Here is a 21772-nt window from a genome sequence, read left to right on the forward strand (position 1 = left end):
TGTCTCTACATGTCAGCCCTACGATAGACTGGTTACCTGTCCAGGGTGAACCCTGCCTTCGCCCAATGATAGCTGGGATCGGCTCCAGCCCCCCCGCGACCCTGAATACAGGATAAGCGGTAGACGATGGATGGATGGATGGATGTACTTGCGCATCCAAAGTGATGAAATCCTAACTGGAACCCTGCCTCTTAGTAATTAAGCCACTTAAGACCAACCCTTTTTAGATCTGCGTCGGGTGCAAGAGTCATTTATCCGCAGTTATAATAGCAACAGTGTCCGAGATCTGCCCACAAAGACACTTGCACTTTGCGTTTCAGACCGCTAAAATAGAGCCCTTTGTGTTTATGGAGGAAACAAGCTCATCTTTAGAAGGCAGAGCAACATGGCAGCAGCAAAGGAGAGACAGTTGGTCTGACTGACAGTTGCGACTGCTGCCTGAATGGTAAATGGTCCTCATTTATATAGCACTTTTATCCAAAGCCTGAGCTAATGCCCCAAGGAATCAATGACTGAATGAAATAGTTAATAGATCTAAAAGTTGATGACATTTTCATATCACTTCTACAGTGTAATGCTTTGGCGCAATGGTTAGAACTGCTAGACTACTGAACAGGCGGCAGGGGTTCAATAGCCATTTTTGTCGGGTTCTAGATCCCCTCTTATAAGAAGGATCTCCGTCAACAAAATAGTCAAATTCTGATATAAAGTATTTAATACGAACTGGAGAGCAAAAATAACATATCATGAGCGTGTTCTGCTCAATGTGTAAAGTGTCCTGAGATAACTTCTGTTGTGATAAGATTATAAATCCAATTGAATTGAAATGTAATAGCTGGTGAAGTCATAGCTGATAGCTAACATGAAAGAATGAAGCTCCAGCACGTTTGTTTTCTTCGGTTGAAACTTTACTGAACATGTTTTTGTTTCAGACAATCAAACACAATAAAGCATACAATTACCATGTGTCCAAATTATTATCTGGTACATATAAAACTGCGGCCAAGCCAGTCGACACTTAAATCTCCGTAGTTGAATGCAGCTGATTTCTCCCCAGCTCTCCTCTTTGTCCACACGGTTGTGGTTTGTCTCCTTGGTCTCCACTGTCCAACGCACCCTTGTTGCTTGATGGGTCGCCGTTTCCAAAAGTTACAAAGTAGATTTGTCTCGCTCTGGCAACTGTCTTCCGCTGGGAAATTATTGACGCAATAATCTAGATATCAAACATGTTTGAAAATGATCGGAGCGGCCCTGACAGGTCTCAAAACATTCAGAGGCATCTGTAAACGCCTCACCAGATCAGCACCGAATATCGGTGCCCACCAGAATTCTTCTCCCACTGTTGGGAGGGGTGAATCGGGGTTAAATCGGCCTGATTCTCCCGTAGTATGAGCCCAGTTTTAGCTACAAGCTTGTGGGGTCTTGGTAATCGACCATGGGGGTTCCAGCTATCCAGCTGACATTATGTTGAGGGCTTTGAACTCGATTCGTAGTGTGGGGGTTAAGATGACAGCCATATCTGACCCGTTGTCCTGGCTCCCCCTTGACATAGCATCATCAATCTCTAGTTTTGATAGCAGTTTTCGTTTGCGTACACTGGAACACTAGAAACAGTTTCTTAGTTCCTTTTGATGTTGGATTTCTAAGCAGTCATTGGTCCCACATCCAATGCGGGTATAAACTCTATATCTATATACAGGTGATACTCGAAAAATTTGAATATTGTGCAAAAGTTCATTTATTTCAGTAATTCAACTTAAAAGGTCAAACTAATACATTATGTAGACTCATTACATGCAAAGTGAGATATTCGAAGCCTTTGGGTTTTCATAAGGTGTAAGCGATAATCTTCAAAATTATAACAAATAATAAAGGCTAGGAATATCTCACTTTGCATGAAATGAGTCTACACAATGTATTAGTTTGACCTTTTAAGTTGAATTACTGGCTGCATTAATGAAGAAGAAAATTTTACTTACATCTATATCTTGTAATATATGTTTCAGTAACAAGGTGTTTTCTATTTATTCTGCTGATCTTGTTGGCACCTAGCTGAAGAGCTTAAATTAAGCCCTTTTTAACATTCGACACGTGTCTGTGGGTCATGTTGTATTATTAGAAAGCCTTCCCTCCCTACCGGATACCAACACACTGGCTGCAGTCCAAAAGTAAAACAAAAATGACACAAATTAGTCTTTTCCTCACTACCTTTCCTTGACCTTGATGGAAAACGTCATGAGGTCAGGAAAGATAAGAAAGAGAACTCTTGGCAATATTTTCTTTCTATTCTTATCTTCTGGTGAAAATACAGCGATGGACTAAAAAATCACATGGTCCAGTACTCCCCGTATTGTTGGTTCTATAAACAGCTGGTTGAGGTCCAGCAGCTCCGTCTAGAAGAGACACAAGCTAAGTTCCTGTCTTGTTGTCATCCAGCTGATAAAGAAAGTGATGGGAGTTAGCCCCAAAGTTAGCAACAACTCAGGAACACTTAATGTGGGCTGACCTTTAAGGAGGACGAGCACTATTCTCCATTCTTAGTAGAAGTTGTTAATAGTCATAGTAAACAGTTAATTATTAATATCCCTATTGTCAGTATCGGGAAAACACAAAGATGGACGTTTTAAAAGTTATTGTTAGAACTGCAATGGTATTATTAAGTATGTGTATATGCACACGCACGCGCACACGCACACACACACAAGGGCTGTCAAAGAATTAAACATTTTAATAAAATCAATCACAGGGTAGCCGTGGATTAATCACGATTATTTACCATTCCTAAATATACCTGAAAAATGATTTATAATTATAAATTATATAATATATATGTGTGTGTGTCTTTCATCAAAACTTAAACAGAAATAATTTGTTATCAGTGTGAATGATGACTCATAGTCTAAGGCATCCCTGTGTACTCATCCCTCAGTTCTCGTCACCATTTAGAATTCTATCCAATTTAATAGATCCATAATAATTTGTTTGACTTTGAATTCAGCAAACATTTTACAGCTACACAGGAAACAGTAAGTTGACTGCAGGTTACGACAGACAGGTTCTACACATACTATTAAAATGAACATCAACATAAACACAGCTGAAACGGTGCATATCAATCTGTGGGATCAGGGGGTGAATACAGACTGTGATACAAACCATAATGATCTTGACATGAATTTCCCAAATACATCTGCCATTGATATCATGTAAAACCTCAGTAAAGGGGAAGGAAACAGATCTCTGTGGCTACCAGGACACCAGAAGCTCAGATATGGCTGCAGTGTGTGGGTGAGCTTGGAGTATGTGTGCACAAAGAGTAGAGTCGTCTGTGTGCATGCATCAGTGTGTGTGTGTGTGTGTGTGTGTTGGTACGTCCGCTGTGAGCTTGTGTTCTGCAGTTAGAGCTCCTCAGCCATCTGCAGCAGAGAGTTGATGGCAGCGTCCTTGTTGCCCTGCTGTGCATCCAGCACAGTGCGAACCACCTCTGTATCCAGGTTGGGGAACATGTCCTGGAGAGCCTTCAGATCCTCCTCGGTGCACGCTGGCACCTGGACCCCAACAGCTGGCACAGCTGTGGGCATTGCCATGGGCACCATGCCCTGATTGTAGACTGCAGGCACTCCTAGCAACACAGGACACACTGCTAATGTGAGTCAGCTTACTTTACGAGATAGGATTGGAAAAATACATCAGTATCCAAGAATTGTGACACAGCTTTTCTGTTCTAAAAACCTGGTGACATCTGTGACATCATCAGGGTTACTTTCTCAAGTTGGACAAAGCCCTGCTAGCCACAGGAGATATTATACTTTAGCCTGGATGGGAACATAAATGTAGTGTGTTGTGTGTTTGACCTGCAATGGGCACATATCCTACTCCTTGCTGATACACAGAGGGCATTAGGACCACCGGTTGAGACATCATCCCCGCTGGTACAGACTGTCAAAGAGAGACAGACACAATAATATCAGCTTCACTGCTTCTATTCAATATGTTGGACCACATCACATCTCTTTTTCACTTCATCATTGGCTGGTCAAACTGTCAAATTACAATTTATGTGTTGAGTCATGTTTCCATTAGGCCCAAAACGACTTTTCCCCAAAGACTTACACTGGGAAAGAGAAACACCCCAGTTCACACACTTACATAGCCCTTATTAATAACATTGGGTCCTAGAAGTGAGTTATTTTCCTCCCTCCATTCATGTGAATGAGACCGAGCGGCTGGGAGACCCACTTAAAAGAAATGCTAGTGTGCTCATTTTATACTGTAAATTCAAACGTTCACAGTTTGGGAGGAAATATCATCATTTAGGTACAAGAAAACATAAAAGTCAGGCATAAGGTGTGGAATATATTGCAGACATGCATTCTGTATTTTCCCCTCGACATCAACTCTTGTCACCACCACAGCTGACTGAACAGTTTACTTTCTTTGAAGCACCAGACCAGCTTCTCTCAGAACCCCAGACGTTCTTTACTAGTCTCCGGTGTGCCAGGCCCAGACGTTTTGCCGTGCATCTTTTCGGCTCGCTACTCAATTGTTATGGAAACCCCTGTCCGAGCAGCATTACTTGTACTCCAGTTGCACAGTCATGTCTTTACATGATCCCAGGAGTATCATAACATGTACATCCACACTGAAAACACTCCCAGAGAGGATACTTTACACAGACACAGTTGACAGGTAAATCTACTTACGGCAAAAGACATCACCAGGTTGATCATGCCCTCCTTGTCATCGCCCTGCCTGCCGCTGAGGCTGAACCACTCATCCACTACATTGCCCTCCCTCAGGCCTTCAGGGATGGTCACATGAGTCCATGCTATCCTGTCGTCCATGGAGAATGCTCTCTGGACGGCACATCAGCCAATACACATGGAAACAGACAAAACATAACATTCCCATCACATAATAGACAAAATGGAAAAAACAGATTTTTCATGGGGCTGTTTGCAGCAGTTTGTTGAACACTTGTGTTTTACCGTTTTATATGTTAGGAAACGCAGTAATTTTGTGTTTAGTGGTTTTCCTGTTCCACCTCATGGTTGTAGCCGTTTTGTACCCAGTGGGAGGAGTTTCCACGTGTCTGGCTTCTTGTGTGATTGCTGCTTATTCTCAAACTTAGTGGCAGCATTTTAGTTGGCCCTTGTGTGTGTGATAAGATCTTGTCTGTTCCACATTTGAGCCCAAGTTGACACCTATATTTGATGTATATTTAGCAGTGCTTTACTCAAACATACAGCCTTAGTAGGTAGGTAACACTTGGTTTCATTTAAGAGTCAAGTAAACTTAGTTTCAATGAATAAAAGTGGGGGTGTTACAGCTGTTTTCCCTGTGCTCTTGTCAAATGAGAATAAATTGAACCACATATCATGACAAACGTTACAATTATCTGTGTATGTAAAGTTTACCTGCAGTTCACGCTGAGTCTGACAGACCAACAGTCCCCATACATACATGTACATATTTAGCAGGTAACATGATCAAAAACTCTTGCCTGTGCAACCCCCTTAGCCTGCTCACCTCATCAAAGATCTCCAGGTAGAAGGAGTCCACCCCAGGGGGCACCGTGCACTGGATCACCTTGTTCCAGCGCGGGTTCTTGGCTCCATTGTGAGCGGTTGGTGTCTCGTAGACGGCAAAGCCCAGTCGGACCCTACAGTACGGATCCATCCGAGTCATACCATAGTTTTTAGCCAGCTTGGCCTGTACAGCAAAACAAACAAGGTGGCTTCCCATTCAATTTGTATACTGGGATGGGTATCGTTGAAGTCAGTCAGTCTTCAAAACACACACACACACACACACACACACACACACACACACATCCAGGATAAATGACTAAGCTGGGTTCAACATATCCCAACTAGACCAGTCCGGTTTAACTGGTTACACCAAACCAGGATGAACAGCAGCGACTAAGTCAAGCCAGATGCAACTAATCCTGGAGTACGAGCACGCGGCTTCCTCAACTAGACCCCGAGATCCACCACTGATTCACTGATGCAGATCCCAAATCCACCATGACGACGACGACGACGCTTGCGGCGAACACCTCCCAACATGAGCACGAGCTTCTGATGGAGGCGTATGAGGAGGTCAAGCTCCTCCCAAAAAAGAAGAACTGTGGCTTCATGAACCAGATGATGTTATGCTATAGCGCTTGAAATCGGTTGCTCAAATACTATATGAAACAACTTTGACAGGTACGGTGGCTGAGGAGGAACAAACAAGGCACTTTACGCACTTTACAACAACACCCCAGTGGTTGATCAATACATTACACCCAGAATCACAGAGAGGGAGCAAGGGGGGCTCACAGTCTGGTGACTGGACCGCCGATCTAAAAACTGTTCGGTGGAAACCTTTACTGAACAATATGAAAAGCTTCATTAACACAATTATAACTGTTACCATGCTGATCAGATGTAGAAATTTATAAACTGTATGAATCCAGGCTGCACAAAAAAGCCTTGGAGGGACCAAGAGGAAGTCAGCCATTTGGACTTTGAGCTGACATTTTACATCAGCGTTAACAGTGCAATCAACGGCAACAGTGCCGACAGGTAAACAGTGTTTACCTTGGGGGAAACCGCAGGGTGGGTGCGTCGCTTCCGCAATGACGGCGTGGGTTGGGACGGCTGTAACCGCCATATGAGTGCAGTGCAGAGCATCAGCCACGACGAGCTAGCCAGTGGGGCATGCTCACGAGGACTAACGTGCGCTAAAAGGCGTGCGCGGTCAGCCCGGATATGTAAACGAAGCACAGAGAAGCTCGGATTACAACACACACACAGAAGAAGACTGGATCATTCCACCATATCTTTATATTGCAAGTAGATGTTTGCTGCTATATTAATGGTCTGAATATATTATAGATAACCTTTTAATTAATTATTCTTTATACACTATGTTGCTGTTGTTCTTACACTTAGGAAATGTATTAGTCATTCACATTGCAATACCAACCAGTCCTCACTGGCAAGGCGTCAAATAAACATCTTGGTCAGGTCCTCTCGGCATCCGTCAGCAATGCTCATTTAGCATGTGAGTGTTTGTACGTGACACAGCCACCTGCTGCATTATTTTGTTGCCTAAATTTGACTTCCAGTGAAGTTTATTTTGAAAAGACATGTAATGAGCATATATTGACACGATGTCGCTGCCATGTGATAAAGTGACAATAGAACACTTCGTAGAGCGCCATGATGTGAAGTTTTGGAGCTCGACCAAGTGTGTTATTTGATGCATTGGAGTGAGAATGTGTTGAAAATACTGGTAACTAACATGCTAATCCAAAACATAAGGCGCTGTCGTTCATAAAATTCTTCTAAACCTCTAAGTACGTGTCACTAGTAAAAAAAATAATATTATCCATATTAGTACAAATATTAAATGAGACACAGTTGTATGACTAGGAGCAAAGCTGAACGATGCTTACCTGGACCACAGTAATGCTGAATCGTCCTACGGTGGCCATTGAGCCTCCAAACTGGAGCTGCCTGGCTGCCTGGGCGTCCAGCTGGACCTGCTGCTGCTGCTGGGTGGGAGTGATCCGCAGGAAGTCCTGGGGAAGCTCCCCAATATACACCTGAATACACAGACACATACAGTACAATCAGTGTTGGGCATTAGCAGCGCCAAAAGTAGTATCAATCGATTAGCATTGTGACTCCCCCATAAATGATTGTATATACTAGGGATGTCCCGATCCAGCTTTTTGCACTTCCGATCCGATACCGATATTGTAGCTTTTAGTATCGGCCGATACCGATACCGGCCGATCCAAGCATGTATTAAAGATTAAAGATGCCGGTTGATGGAAATGATCCAAAATTAGGGGCTGGAAAAATAGGTCTGGAAAATGATGAGCATCACATTAATAGCTACAGATACTGTAAAACACTACGACATGAGTGCATATATTGTCTTATTTTATCAAGTAAAATATAATTTATAGGTTTACTCAACAGCCTAATAGTTCATAGAAATTCAGGTAGAAATAGGTTAACTCAGAGTTCCACATCTTATCAAAAACAATCCTCCCCCCCACAGGGAGTCCCTTGCTTTGCATTCACACTGCTCCAGCCCAAACGGGCTTTAGCCCGTACACACGTCATCACGTCCTAATACTACACACACAATATGGCTTGATGTTGTTTTGAAGGAGTGCATATATTTATCGACAACACTCGACCTGCATCAGCGCATGTGCGCACGAGCGGATCTGTGCGAGCAGGCAGCGCGGAAGCCGGTCCGGTTCCGGTACCGGTCCGGTTCCGCTCACACCACGAGTCTGAAGAGTGCAACAGCTTATCAAAATACAGTGTCAACTCCGTGTTTTCAAAGTAGAAAGCGACATCGTGGTGGTTTAACGAGGTGGAACGGCATCAGAACAACATCAAGCGCGTAAAGTCCACGAAGGAGAACGTAGCGGGAGCGCGCGGCGAGGATTGTTGAGGCTGCGCGTCTTGCGGAGCAAGTCTACTGTGCTGCACGGAGGCGCTCCTAATGTAAATGTTTATTGATTTATGAATGAATTGATAGGTGGCTTATTTTTGACGTATTGATTTTATGGCCTGTACAATGGTAGGGGAAACACTGGACATGCACAGACAAGTCTGTCTTGTTGTTGTTTAGTGGATGCTGGACAGGTCGCGAGGTGTGCGCTAGGTGTGCTGGAAAACGCGGACCGGACTTTGGGGAAAACCGGAATAAAACGTGAATGGATTACCTACATCGGTGCGCTGAAAAACACGGACCGGAGTTTAAAGGAGTCATAACCTGGTTTTATACGTATCCAGCCCCCCTTGGATCGCTTTGGATCAATTCGTAAAACTTATTAGAAAAAAAAAAAAAAAATTTAATCAAACATTGAGCTTGTTCTGACCCTTTTTCGTACCGCGATTTTATCACGCGAGATTACGCGCGAGGTTTTGACTGGTCCGGATGTGCATTGTATAATATGTAATGAGGCGCGCGTTGATTCGCCGCAGGAAGGACAGAGCCGGGGGGGCTTGCCTGCATGCAGACTCCAAAACATAATGGCGGCGCTTCGGCGATTTCAGGTAGCGGACGGGGCGGGGTTGGGTGGTGAAAGAGGGGTGGGCTTATGCAAGTAGCCGCCACGGTGACGTCACCGTAGGCGCAGAATCAAAATCTCGTGCTTTAGGAATGCACACCCTTGTGTGCTATTCCTGTTCGGAAAAAGAGCAGAAGCGAAAAAACGGCGCCACTTTCAAACTCCAGCCTTTCAGGCAAGTTTCAACTGAGGTCAAACACAGATATGCATGTTTTAACAAGAGAAATTGCGATTTCCTGGTGATGACTCCTTTAAAAAAAAAAACTGGATCGGGAGTTCGGATCGGGATTTTCCCGTGCAGGCCGATACGATATCGATATGCATTTTTTGCTAATATCGGCGGCCGATCCGATCCAAATATCGGATCGGGACATCCCTAGTATATACATTTGCATATTTATGCACATGTTCATGGTCTCTGAATGACAATTAGAATTATAACTACTAAAATGTTTCTTCAATACATTTATCATATTTTGTTATTGATTTATTGAATTTTGATGGACAAAAAAATGCTCTTAAATTGTAAAACACAGAATTTAGAGAAATTAAAACGAGAAAAAAAAACAGAATTTGGGAAAATAAAAATGGATTTCCTAGAAACCTACATGGCCTTTCTGCTGCAGGGAATATAGACATGTGAGCCAAGTGAGGCAGATGAGATGGAGAGGATCCTGAGTTAGCTGCTGTGGCCGTCGGTTTATACATATGGCCATGTTGCATTATATTAATATGCTAGATAGTGTAGTACACTGTACATTAGTGCAAGGCAGGGGTCTAGTGCAGGGTTGTCAATAAAAAAAAATTTGATACTCAGCTAATAATTGATACTTAATTAGTATTGTATTGAATACTACTATGTGCAAAAGTAACAGGGCACACAACTTCACCCAGCAGCGCTGCAGACAGACAGCTGCGGCTGAATCACCCAGCAGACAGACAGCTACGGTTGAATCATCCAGCAGACAGACAGCTATGGTTGCTTCACCCAGCACATTGCAGACAGACAGCTACGGCTGAATCACCCAGCACACTGCAGACAGACAGCCACACAGCAGTTCCTTCGATCACTGGCAGCTGGTTAACGTTCACAACACTGAGCTGGCTGAACACAACACAAGTGCTGCTGCTGGAGGGCCTTGGAGTGCAGTTTTAGTAATGGACCTGCATTTACACTTTTCTAGCACCACATCACTTCATTTAGCTGGGAAGTTGTCAGCTGTGTGTCTCACCGACGTAATAAAGTCATTACCATGACAGCGAGTTAGCCATGAAGTTAGCAACAACTCTAGCTGCTCCAGCTCAGCAACATTTTAAGTGGGCTGATCTTTAAGGTGGACAAGCAATATTCTCCTGTAAGTGACAAGCTGCTCCTCTGAGTCTCTTAGCTTTATCTTCAATATTTCTTTTAACTCTGTAACTGACAGCAGGTTAAACAGTTAATTATTAATATATCTACTGCTCTGTTTATATCAGGAAAACACAAAGTTGAATGTTAAAATATCAGCACGAGCATCCTGTTGTATTTTTTAATTTTTTACAGTCAGAAAGTGAGAATTATCTGATGAAAATGAAAAATGTTTTCAAAGTTATTGTTAGAATTGTAATGGTATTATTAAGTTGTCATATCAGTACCAGAGTACTGAAATGTTTAGTATTTGTACTTGAAAAAGGTGCATATTGATATTGATAAAATATCAATAATCATTTGCAAGGTTTCCCTTATTTTTTTTTATAATAAGTCATCTCCTCCTTGTGCTCAATTTGTTTCAAGTCTTGTATATACAGGTACATAGAGTTTGCCGTCAGGATATTAGAGCAGAAAAACGCAAATATACATTGACTGCCTGCTGCACCTCTGGCTGAAGCTGACCGTGGCAATATGCCATTGTAAGTGGGAACCACCAGGCCTGGAACACGTTCTAGGTGGAACACTGATAATAACAACATGCAAACACTGAGAAAGTGCCAGCAGTGCATCCATTGGAAAACCGATGTTCATCCATCCAACTGCTAATCCTGTATTTGTGATGGGAATTTTTCATTTAGTAGTTCATTATAGTATAATTAGTAGTTTGAGTAGTTTTAACTCATACTATTCCATGTGTGTCATGAGGTAACCTGTATTCTCTACTTATGTCATGTCATGTGTTACATGAGTTGTAAAATGCATCTTGTGACACCAGCACAGCTGGCAAGTCAATATGGATCTATGGACACTGATGAGTGGTTCAAACACCACATTCTGGACAAAGTTCTCCGTCTACACAAACAACGGAACAATGCTTCTCTGATGATACGTCACAAACAACTGTATAAAAAGCCCTTCTCAAGACTGAAGACTTGGTCAGACTCTTAAGGAGTCTGCCCCTATCTGGCCAGATAGTTTGCTCTGAAGCTGTATGTCGGTGATGCGGTCCGCTTGGACACCCTGTTTGCGAGGGCTTTGACTTATTAGACTTTGTCTGTTTACAGTCTGTCTGTAGCGACTGCTAGCCTGTTTTTGGACTCTTTATAGAATAAATTACTAAAAGCGCTGTTAAGAGTTGTATTCTTATTTCTCATCAGGTGATCATAAACTGATTTCCACCACAAACTTGGCGACGAGGATGGGATTGGACGTGTGATCTGGACTCCGTCGGATGGACAGGAGGCCGTATTCCTCCCCAAGGGGTGAGAAGCTGCCCTCCAGCGGAGCCCCGATTGCCGATCCAATCCAGTTGAAAGGACAACAGAAAACGCGGTGAGAAATGTTTAATTGTCTTAAGCATAGCCTACAGAGTCAGAGCAAAAGATTGTTGAATACGTATTTCTCACAACCATTGAGAGTTGTTGACAGACGTGTCAAAGTTAAACCTGTATTTATTCGTTAGTATACGCCGGTGAATCCTGGTAATTCATTGACGTGCACAGCGGGTAATAATGAGACAGATAACTAGGGATGGGCAACCGTCGTAAGGGGAGACAAGCGCGAAGAATGAAACGGGGAGCCATGGTTGCAGCGTTGTCTTGGCCTTATAGAGTTCAGACCGGTTGCTGCAAGGGATCCCATTATAGCGCTAGCGGTAAAGTGTTGAAAACCGCAGGAACGAGAACAGTACTGTAAAGAACAGCAGAGCTCTTGGAGGTACATGAACAGCACGGATTTGTATTCACCGATACCAGTGGATAGAAAACCCTGCACTGTCCCAGGTTCCTCCTTCACTATGGGCCACTCATAAATATGATGTGGGACTCATGAAAGGCACCGCACTATTGATAGTGCACCCCAAATTTTATTATAGGCCGTGCCTTAAACAATACCCACTCAAACAAGAAGCCATCGATGGTATAAAAATTATATTGGAATCTTTATTAAAATTAGGCATTATTATTCCATGTGTGTACACACCTATTTTCCTAGTTAAAAGATTTGTGACAAAAAACCAAATTGACACAGTAGCGCTACTTAAAAATTTAGACACAAGGCTAGCCTAAAAAAAAATTAAAATACTCAAAATTGTAAAAAGAAGTAATCTATTTGGGACATGTGATCACAAGAGGGGCAAATTCCTCCCTCCCAAACGTATTGCGGCAATTCAATCCATGCTGAAAACAATTGATGACGTCATACTGTAGGTAGTGGATCCCAAAATGACTTAGAAAGAGGTAAAACTCTTAGCACGCATGACAAACTGACTTGGACACTCGAAGCTTAAAAAGTTTTTGACGACTTAAACTTTGACTTCTTTATCTCAGGCCCCGACTTTTGGCCTGTCTAGACTAGACTTATCGTTCACTCAGTTGATAGACCAGAAGGACTGTTACATGACATCAATTTTGTGCCAACTGCACAGAAAGGAGAGTGAAAATATGCTGCGATCGTACCATTTATAAATAACTTTGCTTTGCGGTGTAAGTAATAATCAATTAAGACAGTTGAAGGTTCAACTGAGGAGAATGGAGATAACTTGTGCAGCTCAATACACAACTCTGTCCAAGAGAAAGCAGAGAAAGATTGTGCCATTCAGAGCAGACTGGGGGGCATTTGAGATGTGGAAATGTGAGTCAGAGAAAAGAGAGAGACAGAAAGAGAAAGCATGTGATACACAGTAATGCAGCAGGAGATTACATGCAGGAGCAGTCATTACACTGCACCTCGCACGTAAACGTAGGGATAGACAGAGATTTTGAGATAGTATGGTATGAAGTACAGTAGGGCTGCACGATTCTGGAAAAAATGTGAATCACGATTTTTTTTGCTTAGAATTGAGATCACGATTCTCTTGCATGATTTTTTTCCACAAAATGTTTATTGCACTGATGAACTTTAACAAAAAAACGTTTGTTGCTTTGGCAGAGGCATAGTGAGTGGACGCGCCGCTTCCCAGTATTGCACGCTTGGTGGGCTGCCACTAGAGGATGATTGACAGGCGCTCTCCATGCAATCACGGCACACTGCATGGCTGCACCTGATTGGACGATCGCTTTCACTGCTGTCCTGTCTGCTCCGGAGTTCACGCAGACCAACATGGCGGCTCGTTTGGAAACTTTCTCTTGTTTTACGAAAATAGTTCACCGAAAGGTGTTTCTGAAAACATTTTAAGCGAGAAATAAGCTATGCAGTTGCTGAATCTGTCTTTATTTTAGATCGACAACATTCAATTTAGAAGATTTTCGCGAGCGTTCCCGAGGCGGCGAGTCAAGCCCGGCGCAATGAATGGGACGCGGGGAAACACCGCTGCCTGTGGACACGCACCTTCTCTCTTTCCAAACACTCAACTGCAGGCGGCTTCCTCCACTGAATCACGTGTTGTAAAGACGCTTTACCATAGGTTGAGGGAGGAGGCAGCGGCAGTGCTGCGTTTGGGGGCGCTTCAAAAATGTGGCGCTTTGTGATGCAGCTCGAGATATAAAATGCTTCAGAATCGCTGTGTGTAGAAATGAGATCACGTGTATGTGTGAATCCAGATCGCAATTTTTTAACGATTTTTTGTGCAGCCCTAAAGTACAGAAAGAACCAGAAAAGTTATGTTTGAAGCATTTCTATTGGACAGATGAATGTTCTGCTGTGTCAGTGACTCCTCCCCTCTTGTAAAAAGAGAAAGACGGACACGGCATCGCAGGCCATGTGATGTAGGCCTATTCAATGAGCATCTGAACTACGATTAGCTTAAATTTGCCATGCATCATATACGTGTTGCTGTGTACAATGACGGCCTTGTACGAGCAACTACCGGCTTTTTATCTGCCTCGGATCGACGTTCTCAGCTAAACTCAGCTTGTCTAGTAAGGCATCTTCAAAACATTGACGTAAATAAACACAAGGTACGGCGCAGGCATCTCCCCCTCCCACCTCAACTGAAATGTGATGGCGTCGGCATAGGTTTCTGATGTTTTTAATTTTGCAGAACGTGTTGTTAGGACAAATGCGGTTCAACCGTTTGCATAAATGAAATGGGTTTAGCCACGTACACCAAAACCCTACTCAGATGTAACACTTGCTGTTTCCCATATTTTGCATGCTCAGCTTCCTCCCACAGTCCAAAGACATGCAGGATGGGGATAGGTTAATTGATGACTCAAAATTGCCCGTAGGTGTGAATGTGAGTGGGTTATTCCGTGTCATTTCATCAAATGCTTCCCACCTGACCATCTCAAAATGTCCTGAAAAAATTCAAGTACAAAGACACACTTGTTACTAGGACAAATCCAAAATATTAGGTCTCTACTGTCAATAGTTTTCTCATGAAACATCATTGAATGAAGGGTAGTTTAGACGGTTTTTGGCATCATGCTCTGAAAAGCCATTTTTAAACAGCAATATCTGGAAAACTATCTCACCTGTGGCCTTCAAACTTTTTACAGAGTATATCTGTTACTAATAGCCTCCAGACATGAAATATCAGGGATGTAGCTCAATGATAACCTAGTATGGTAGGTACTTAAAATGTGGCTTGTTGAAATAAAGTAGTACATTTGAAGAGTTGCTGAGCTCCCATTTTTGCAGATAAAAGACTTCTATCACTTCTGCCTCTATCTCTGGTGTTAGCATAAACATTCTACAAAATATGGTTTCTCTTAAGATTATTAGTTTCACAGATATTAAGGCTCAAAAATGGAAGTAAACACATCTTTGCCCAACTTCAGAGTCATATTCCAAAAAACTGACAACACGTATCAGGTCCAAACTTACTTATTTTGAAAGATCATATTCTTGTTAAAATCATATTAAAAAATCGGGAGGGTGTTTTGCCTCATTTTGTCGCAGTGATTTTTTAAAATCCTGATATTGGTGGGGTTTTTGTGGCCGGTTTTGGTACTGCATGTCCTAACAGCCTACCAGTAAACATCACAGGAGGGCAATTCAATTGTGTTTTTTACCATTTACCAAGACTTATGTGACTAAATGCTACTGATAAATTTAGCCTTACGAAAACATTAAAATGTAGCACAGTTATAGTTACAGAGGCAATAAGTCCTTGAATGTGAGTTAAACATGCTGAAAGCAGCTTTTAATGTCTTAAACCATGAACAAATATGATAGCATAATATTGAAGACTGTACATTTTGTCATACTTTAAGTACATACATTACACAATCAAATCAAATAATCTTAATTTGAGCATAAAGATTTTACATTACAATAGAAAAGCCAAAGTTTGATATTGAATAACAGTTTGTCTCTATGCTCACTATGAGGGATCACACATTTTTCATCTTTTAGATCCAATTCCTTCGTCACATTCATTAATTTGGCAGTCACTTTACAAATTGTCTAATGTACATCTCTGCTCCGTTGTGCTCATCTTTTTTGATGGCATACATGCGCCCAGTTTCTGTAGAGGGAACGTCAAATCTTGCAATTCTATGCTGCAGTGGGACATTGCATGTCTTCTCTTCTTGGCCAGTAGAAACTCTTGGCAGACGGCCAAAACCGTCTAAACTACCCTTCATTCAATGATGTTTCATGAGAAAACTATTGACAGTAGAGACCTAATATTTTGGATTTGTCCTATTAACAAGTGTGTCTTTGTACTTGAATTTTTTCAGGACATTCTGAGATGGTCAGGTGGGAAGATTTTCAGAAATTTGATGAAATGACACGGAATGACTCATGTGTCTCCTATGAGTTAGGACAGCAAAAGCTCTCAGGGACTAAGAGTTATTATGATGTGATGTTTTAAATCACTGTGAATTTACATCATTGATGTCTCGCTCTTAAAGTCTTTGTGTACTAAATTAAGTTGTATGCTTAGCTGTTCAACTGTCTTTTGTGTTTGTCAGAGAATGACAAAAAGGGAGAAATCTGATGGGAATTTACTATTCCATGTGTGTCATGAGGTAACCTGTATTCTCTACTTAATAAGTAGAGAATACAGGTTACCTCATGATGCATTTTACAACTCATGTAACACATGACATGACATAATTATGTCATGTCATGTGTTACATGAGTTGTAAAATGCATCTTGTGACACCAGCACAGCAGGCAAGTCAATATGGATCTATGGACACTGATGAGTGGTTCAAACACCACATTCTGGACAAAGTTCTCCGTCTACACAAACAACGGAACAATGCTTCTCTGATGATACGTCACAAACAACTGTATAAAACGCCCTTGGGTCATTCCGTGTCATTTCATCAAATGCCTCCCACCTGACCATCTCAGTATGTCCTGAAAAAATTCAAGTACAAAGACACACTTGTTAATAGGACAAATCCAAAATATTAGGTCTCTACTTTCAATAGTTTTCTCATGAAACATCATTCAATGAAGGGTAGTTTAGACGGTTTTTGGCATCATGCTCTGAAAAGCCATTTTTAAACGGCAATATCTAGAAAACTATCTCACCTGTGGCCTTCAAAATTTCTACAGTGTATATCTGTTACTAAACGCCTCCAGACATGGAATATCAGGGGTGTAGCTCAATGATAACCTAGTATGGTAGGTACTTAAAAAGGGGCTTGTTGAAATAAAGTAGTACATTTGAAGGATGGCTGAGCTCCCATTTTTGCAGATAAAAGACTTCTATCACTTCTGCCTCTATCTCTGGTGTTAGCTTAAACATTCTACAAAATATGTTTTCTCTCAGATGATTAGTTTCACAGATATTAAGCCTCAAAAATGGAAGTAAACACATCTTTGCCCAACTTCAGAGTCATATTCCAAAAAACTGACAACACGTATCAGGTCCAAACTTACTTTTTTTTAAAGATCATATTCTTGTTAAAATCATATTAAAAAATCGGGAGGGTGTTTTGCCTCAATTTGTCGCAGTGATTTTTTAAAATCCTGATATTGGTGGGGTTTTTGTGGCTGGTTTTGGTACTGCATGTCCTAACGGCCTACTTGTAAACATCACAGGAGGGCAATTCAATTGTGCTTTTTATCATTTACCAAAGACTTACATGTGACTAAATGCTACTGATAAATTTAGCCTCACGAAAACATTAAAATGTAGCACAGTTGTAGTTACAGAGGCAATACGTCCTTGAATGTGAGTTAAACATGGTGAAAGCAGCTTTTAAGGTCTTAAACCATGAACAAACATAGCAAAATATTGAAGACTGTACATTTTGTCATACTTTAAGTATATAAATTACACAACCAAATCAAATAATAATCTTAATTTGAGCATAACTATTTTACATTACAGTACAAAAGTCTCCAAAGTGTGATATTGAATAACAGTTTGTCTCTATGCTCACTATGAGGGATCACACATTTTTCATCTTTTAGATCCAATTCCTTAGTCACATTCATTAATTTGGCAGTGACTTTACAAATAGTCTAATGTACATCTCTGCTTTATTGTGCTCATCTTTTTTGATGGCATACATGCACCCAGTTTCTGTAGAGGGACCGTCAATCCTTGCAATTCTATGCTGCAGTGGGACATTGCACATGTCTTCTCTTCTTGGCCAGTAGAAACTCTTGGCAGGGCCATGTGGGTGCATGAACTGAACCAGTACATCTTCATCTGAAACATCTCTGATACTTCCTATCCACCATTTCTGATCATACACACAACTCACATATTGTCTCATAGTGAGCACAGAGACAAACTGTTATTCAATATCAAACTTTGGAGACTTTTCTACTGTAATGTAAAATCTTTATGCTCAAATTAAGATTATTATTTGATTTGGTTGTGTAATTTATATACTTAAAGTATGACAAAATGTACAGTCTTCAATTCATTTGTTCATGGTTTAAGACATTAAAAGCTGCTTTCAGCATGTTCAACTCACATCCAAGGACTTATTGCCTCTATAACTACAACTGTGCTACAATTTAATGTTTTCATAAGGCAAAATTTATCAGTAGTATTTAGTCACATATAAGTATTTGGTAAATGGTAAAAAACACAATTGAAATGCCCTGCTGTGATGTTTACTTGTAGGATATTAAGACATGCAGTACCAAAAACGGCCACAAAAACCCCACCAATATCAGGATTTTAAAAAATCACTGCGACAAATTGAGGCAAAACACCCTCCTGATTTTTTAATATGATTTTAACAAGAATATGATCTTTCAAAAAAAGTAAGTTTGGACCTGATACGTGTTGTCAGTTTTTTGGAATATGACTCTGAAGTTGGGCAAAGATGTGTTAACTTCCATTTTTGAGCCTTAATATCTGTGAAACTAATCATCTGAGAGAAACCATATTTTGTAGAATGTTTAAGCTAACACCAGAGATAGAGGCAGAAGTGATAGAAGTCTTTTATCTGCAAAAATGGGAGCTCAGTCACTCTTCAAATGTACTACTTTATTTCAACAAGCCACATTTTAAGTACCTACCATACTAGGTTATCATTGAGCTACACCCCTGATATTAAATGTCTGGAGAGATATACACTGTAGAAATTTTGAAGGCCACAGGTGAGATAGTTTTCCAGATATTGCTGTTTAAAAATGGCTTTTCAGAGCATGATGCCAAAAACCGTCTAAACTACCCTTCATTCAATGATGTTTCATGAGAAAACTATTGACAGTAGAGACTTAATATTTTGGATTTTTCCTATTAACAAGTGTATCTTTGTACTCAAATTTTTTCAGGACATTGTGAGATGGTCAGGTGGGAAGATTTTCAGAAATTTGATGAAATGACACGGAATGACCCCCTTCCAAGACTGAAGACTTGGTCAGACTCTTAAGGAGTCTGCCCCTATCTGGCCAGATAGTTTGCTCTGAAGCTGTATGTCTGTGACGCGGTCCGCTTGGACACCCTGTTTGCGAGGGCTTTGACTTATTAGACTTTGTCTGTAGCGACTGCTAGCCTGTTTTTGGACTCTTTATAGAATAAATTACTAAAAGCGCTGTTGAGAGTTGTATTCTTATTTCTCATCAGGTGATCATAAACTGATTTCCACCACAGTATTCAGGGTCGCTGGGGGCTGGAGCCGATCCCAGCTGACATTGGGTGAAGGCGGGGTACACCCTGGACAGGTAACCAGTCTATCACAGGGCTGACATGTAGAGACAGACAGGTAACCAGTCTATCACAGGGCTGACATGTAGAGACAGACAGGTAAACAGTCTATCACAGGGCTGACATGTAGAGACAGACAGGTAACCAGTCTATCACAGGGCTGACATATAGAGACAGACAGGTAACCAGTATATCACATGGGTGACATGTAGAGACAGACAGGTCCCCATCCTGCATGTCTTTGGACTGTGGGAGGAAGCCGGAGAACCCGGAGAGAACCCAAGCTAACAGGGAGAAAATGCAAACTCCACACAGAAGGAACCCGAGCCGGGACTCTAACGAGGCGATAGTGCTAACCACTCCACCAGCATGCATCCCGTCTGTTACTGTTAAACATCTTAATGAGTTCACTGTGTGAGGTGTTGCTCTGTTGTTGATGCGCTGTAGTCGATGCTAGTTCCGCAGCTAGCTGCTAGCCTCCCAATCAACGCCGAGTATCGTTACCTGTCCCCGCTGGGTGCTGACGGTGGTCGCCATGTTGTATCTTTGCTGTCTGGGAGATTGGGTTCGATTCTCGAGTCTTCTTTAATCACGTCTTTAGCGTAGCAATAACAACTGTGCTCGGATGAATTCAGATCTGAACCGGAAGTGAATCCGACATTAGTAGACTAGAGCAGGAGGCGGAGACCGGAAGCTGCGTTCCAGACGGACACTTTCCAGCCTGCAAATAATTTACAACACAAGAAAGTAAGAAAGAAAGAATCACGTGCAAATAAAGTGCCTATAGACATAATGTGACATGTCCTAGACACAAAAGTAAAGTCAAATAAGTATTCAATAATATAAAAGTAATACGTATACAATAATATAAAAGTATAAAAATAATGACATTAAATATATGTAATGTATGTAGGCTACATAATGTATGTATATAAAACACTATACAGTATAGTAGTGTATCTGTTGTTGAATTAATTGTAGTATATAGTATTGAGGTAGTAGTATTTTTAGATAGTGCACGTAAGTATTATTTTACATAACGTTTGACAGTTATATTGTATTAAATGTGTATCTGGCGTTGTGTTCTATCTTTTCTACTTTTCATGTCTGCCTCCTTGAGCCGCTGTTGGCTAATTGCTCTATATAGATAACCTCTACTATTGTCACTATTATTACAACAAGTATTATTATAATTATCAACCACATAGGATATGTTAGTTAACAGTTTAAACCTTTATTCCACAACATGACACTAATTAAAATATTTAAAGATTGGAGGAATCACTTCCTTAAACTTAGCTACAGCTCTATCCGATAGACACCGAGAGGACACTCTGACTGAAGCCAATGGAATCTATTAATGAGGTAAATGCTACACTAGGCTGTCATTTACAACGTCCACATGGACATTAAAATCTCCAACAATAATTACTTTATCTGATTTAAGGACTAAACTTGATAGAAGCTCAGAGAATTCAGATACAAATTAAGAATATGGACCAGGAGCACGATACACACAAACTAAATGGGCTGGGTTGTTTTCCAGTTTGGGTGTGAAAGGCTGAGAATCAGGCCCTTAAATGTGTTATAATTTAGTTTTGGTTTCATGTTGATTGATAGGCTTGAATCAAAAATGTCTGCAACTCTTCCTTCATGTCTGCTGCCTCGAGATATATGAGTATTAATATGACTAGGATAACTGTTCGTTTAAGTAAACAAAGTCTTCATCACGCAGCCAGGTTTCACTCAGGCAGAATAAACCAATATGATTATCTGATATTAAATCATTGACTAATACTGCTTTAGATGAGAGAGATCTAATGTTTGAGAGTCCACATTGTTGTACTACATCAGAGGAGGTGTTCATTTTTAATAGGTTTTCATGTGAAATCCCTCTTCTGTTTGACTGAATTAATTGAAGTGGTCGAGGGACAGACACCATTCTTATGTGGTTTTGGTTTTGGGTGGGTGACTGCTCTAATGAAGGCGCAGAGAAGTGTAACTCTGCCTGGTCTCAACTCTGGCTTGTCATGTTTTAGGACGACTAATGAAATCAGCAATATTTCAAGATAGGAGTCCAAAGTGGGGTGGATGCCATCTCTCACCAGACCAGATTTTCACCAGAAACGCTGCCAGTTATGTACGAACATTGTTATCAGAACATTTTGCCTAAAACAGTGAGTCTTGACCCTTTCGTCGCATTTTATTTTGTTTTTACTCTGTTTTTTACTATCACATTGGTTGTCACTGTAGCTTGACTAAG

At 41.2% G+C, this 21772-nt stretch overlaps 1 protein-coding gene across 1 annotated transcript; it reads right to left on the reverse strand.

Moving 5' to 3' along the window:
- Positions 1 to 894: 894 nt before the first annotated feature.
- Positions 895 to 20162, reverse strand: tollip (toll interacting protein). The gene is made up of 6 exons (XM_084019304.1): positions 20014 to 20162; positions 7448 to 7597; positions 5530 to 5712; positions 4704 to 4856; positions 3855 to 3939; positions 895 to 3622 (listed from the first exon to the last, which is right to left on the reverse strand). Exons 1-6 carry the CDS (start codon positions 20044 to 20046, stop codon positions 3399 to 3401), a joined length of 828 nt encoding a protein of 275 aa, XP_083875430.1. The 5' UTR covers positions 20047 to 20162; the 3' UTR covers positions 895 to 3398.
- Positions 20163 to 21772: the final 1610 nt, after the last annotated feature.

Source organism: Eutrigla gurnardus (assembly GCF_963514095.1).
Source record: "Eutrigla gurnardus genome assembly, chromosome: 1".
Taxonomy (NCBI): Eukaryota; Metazoa; Chordata; class Actinopteri; order Perciformes; family Triglidae; genus Eutrigla; species Eutrigla gurnardus.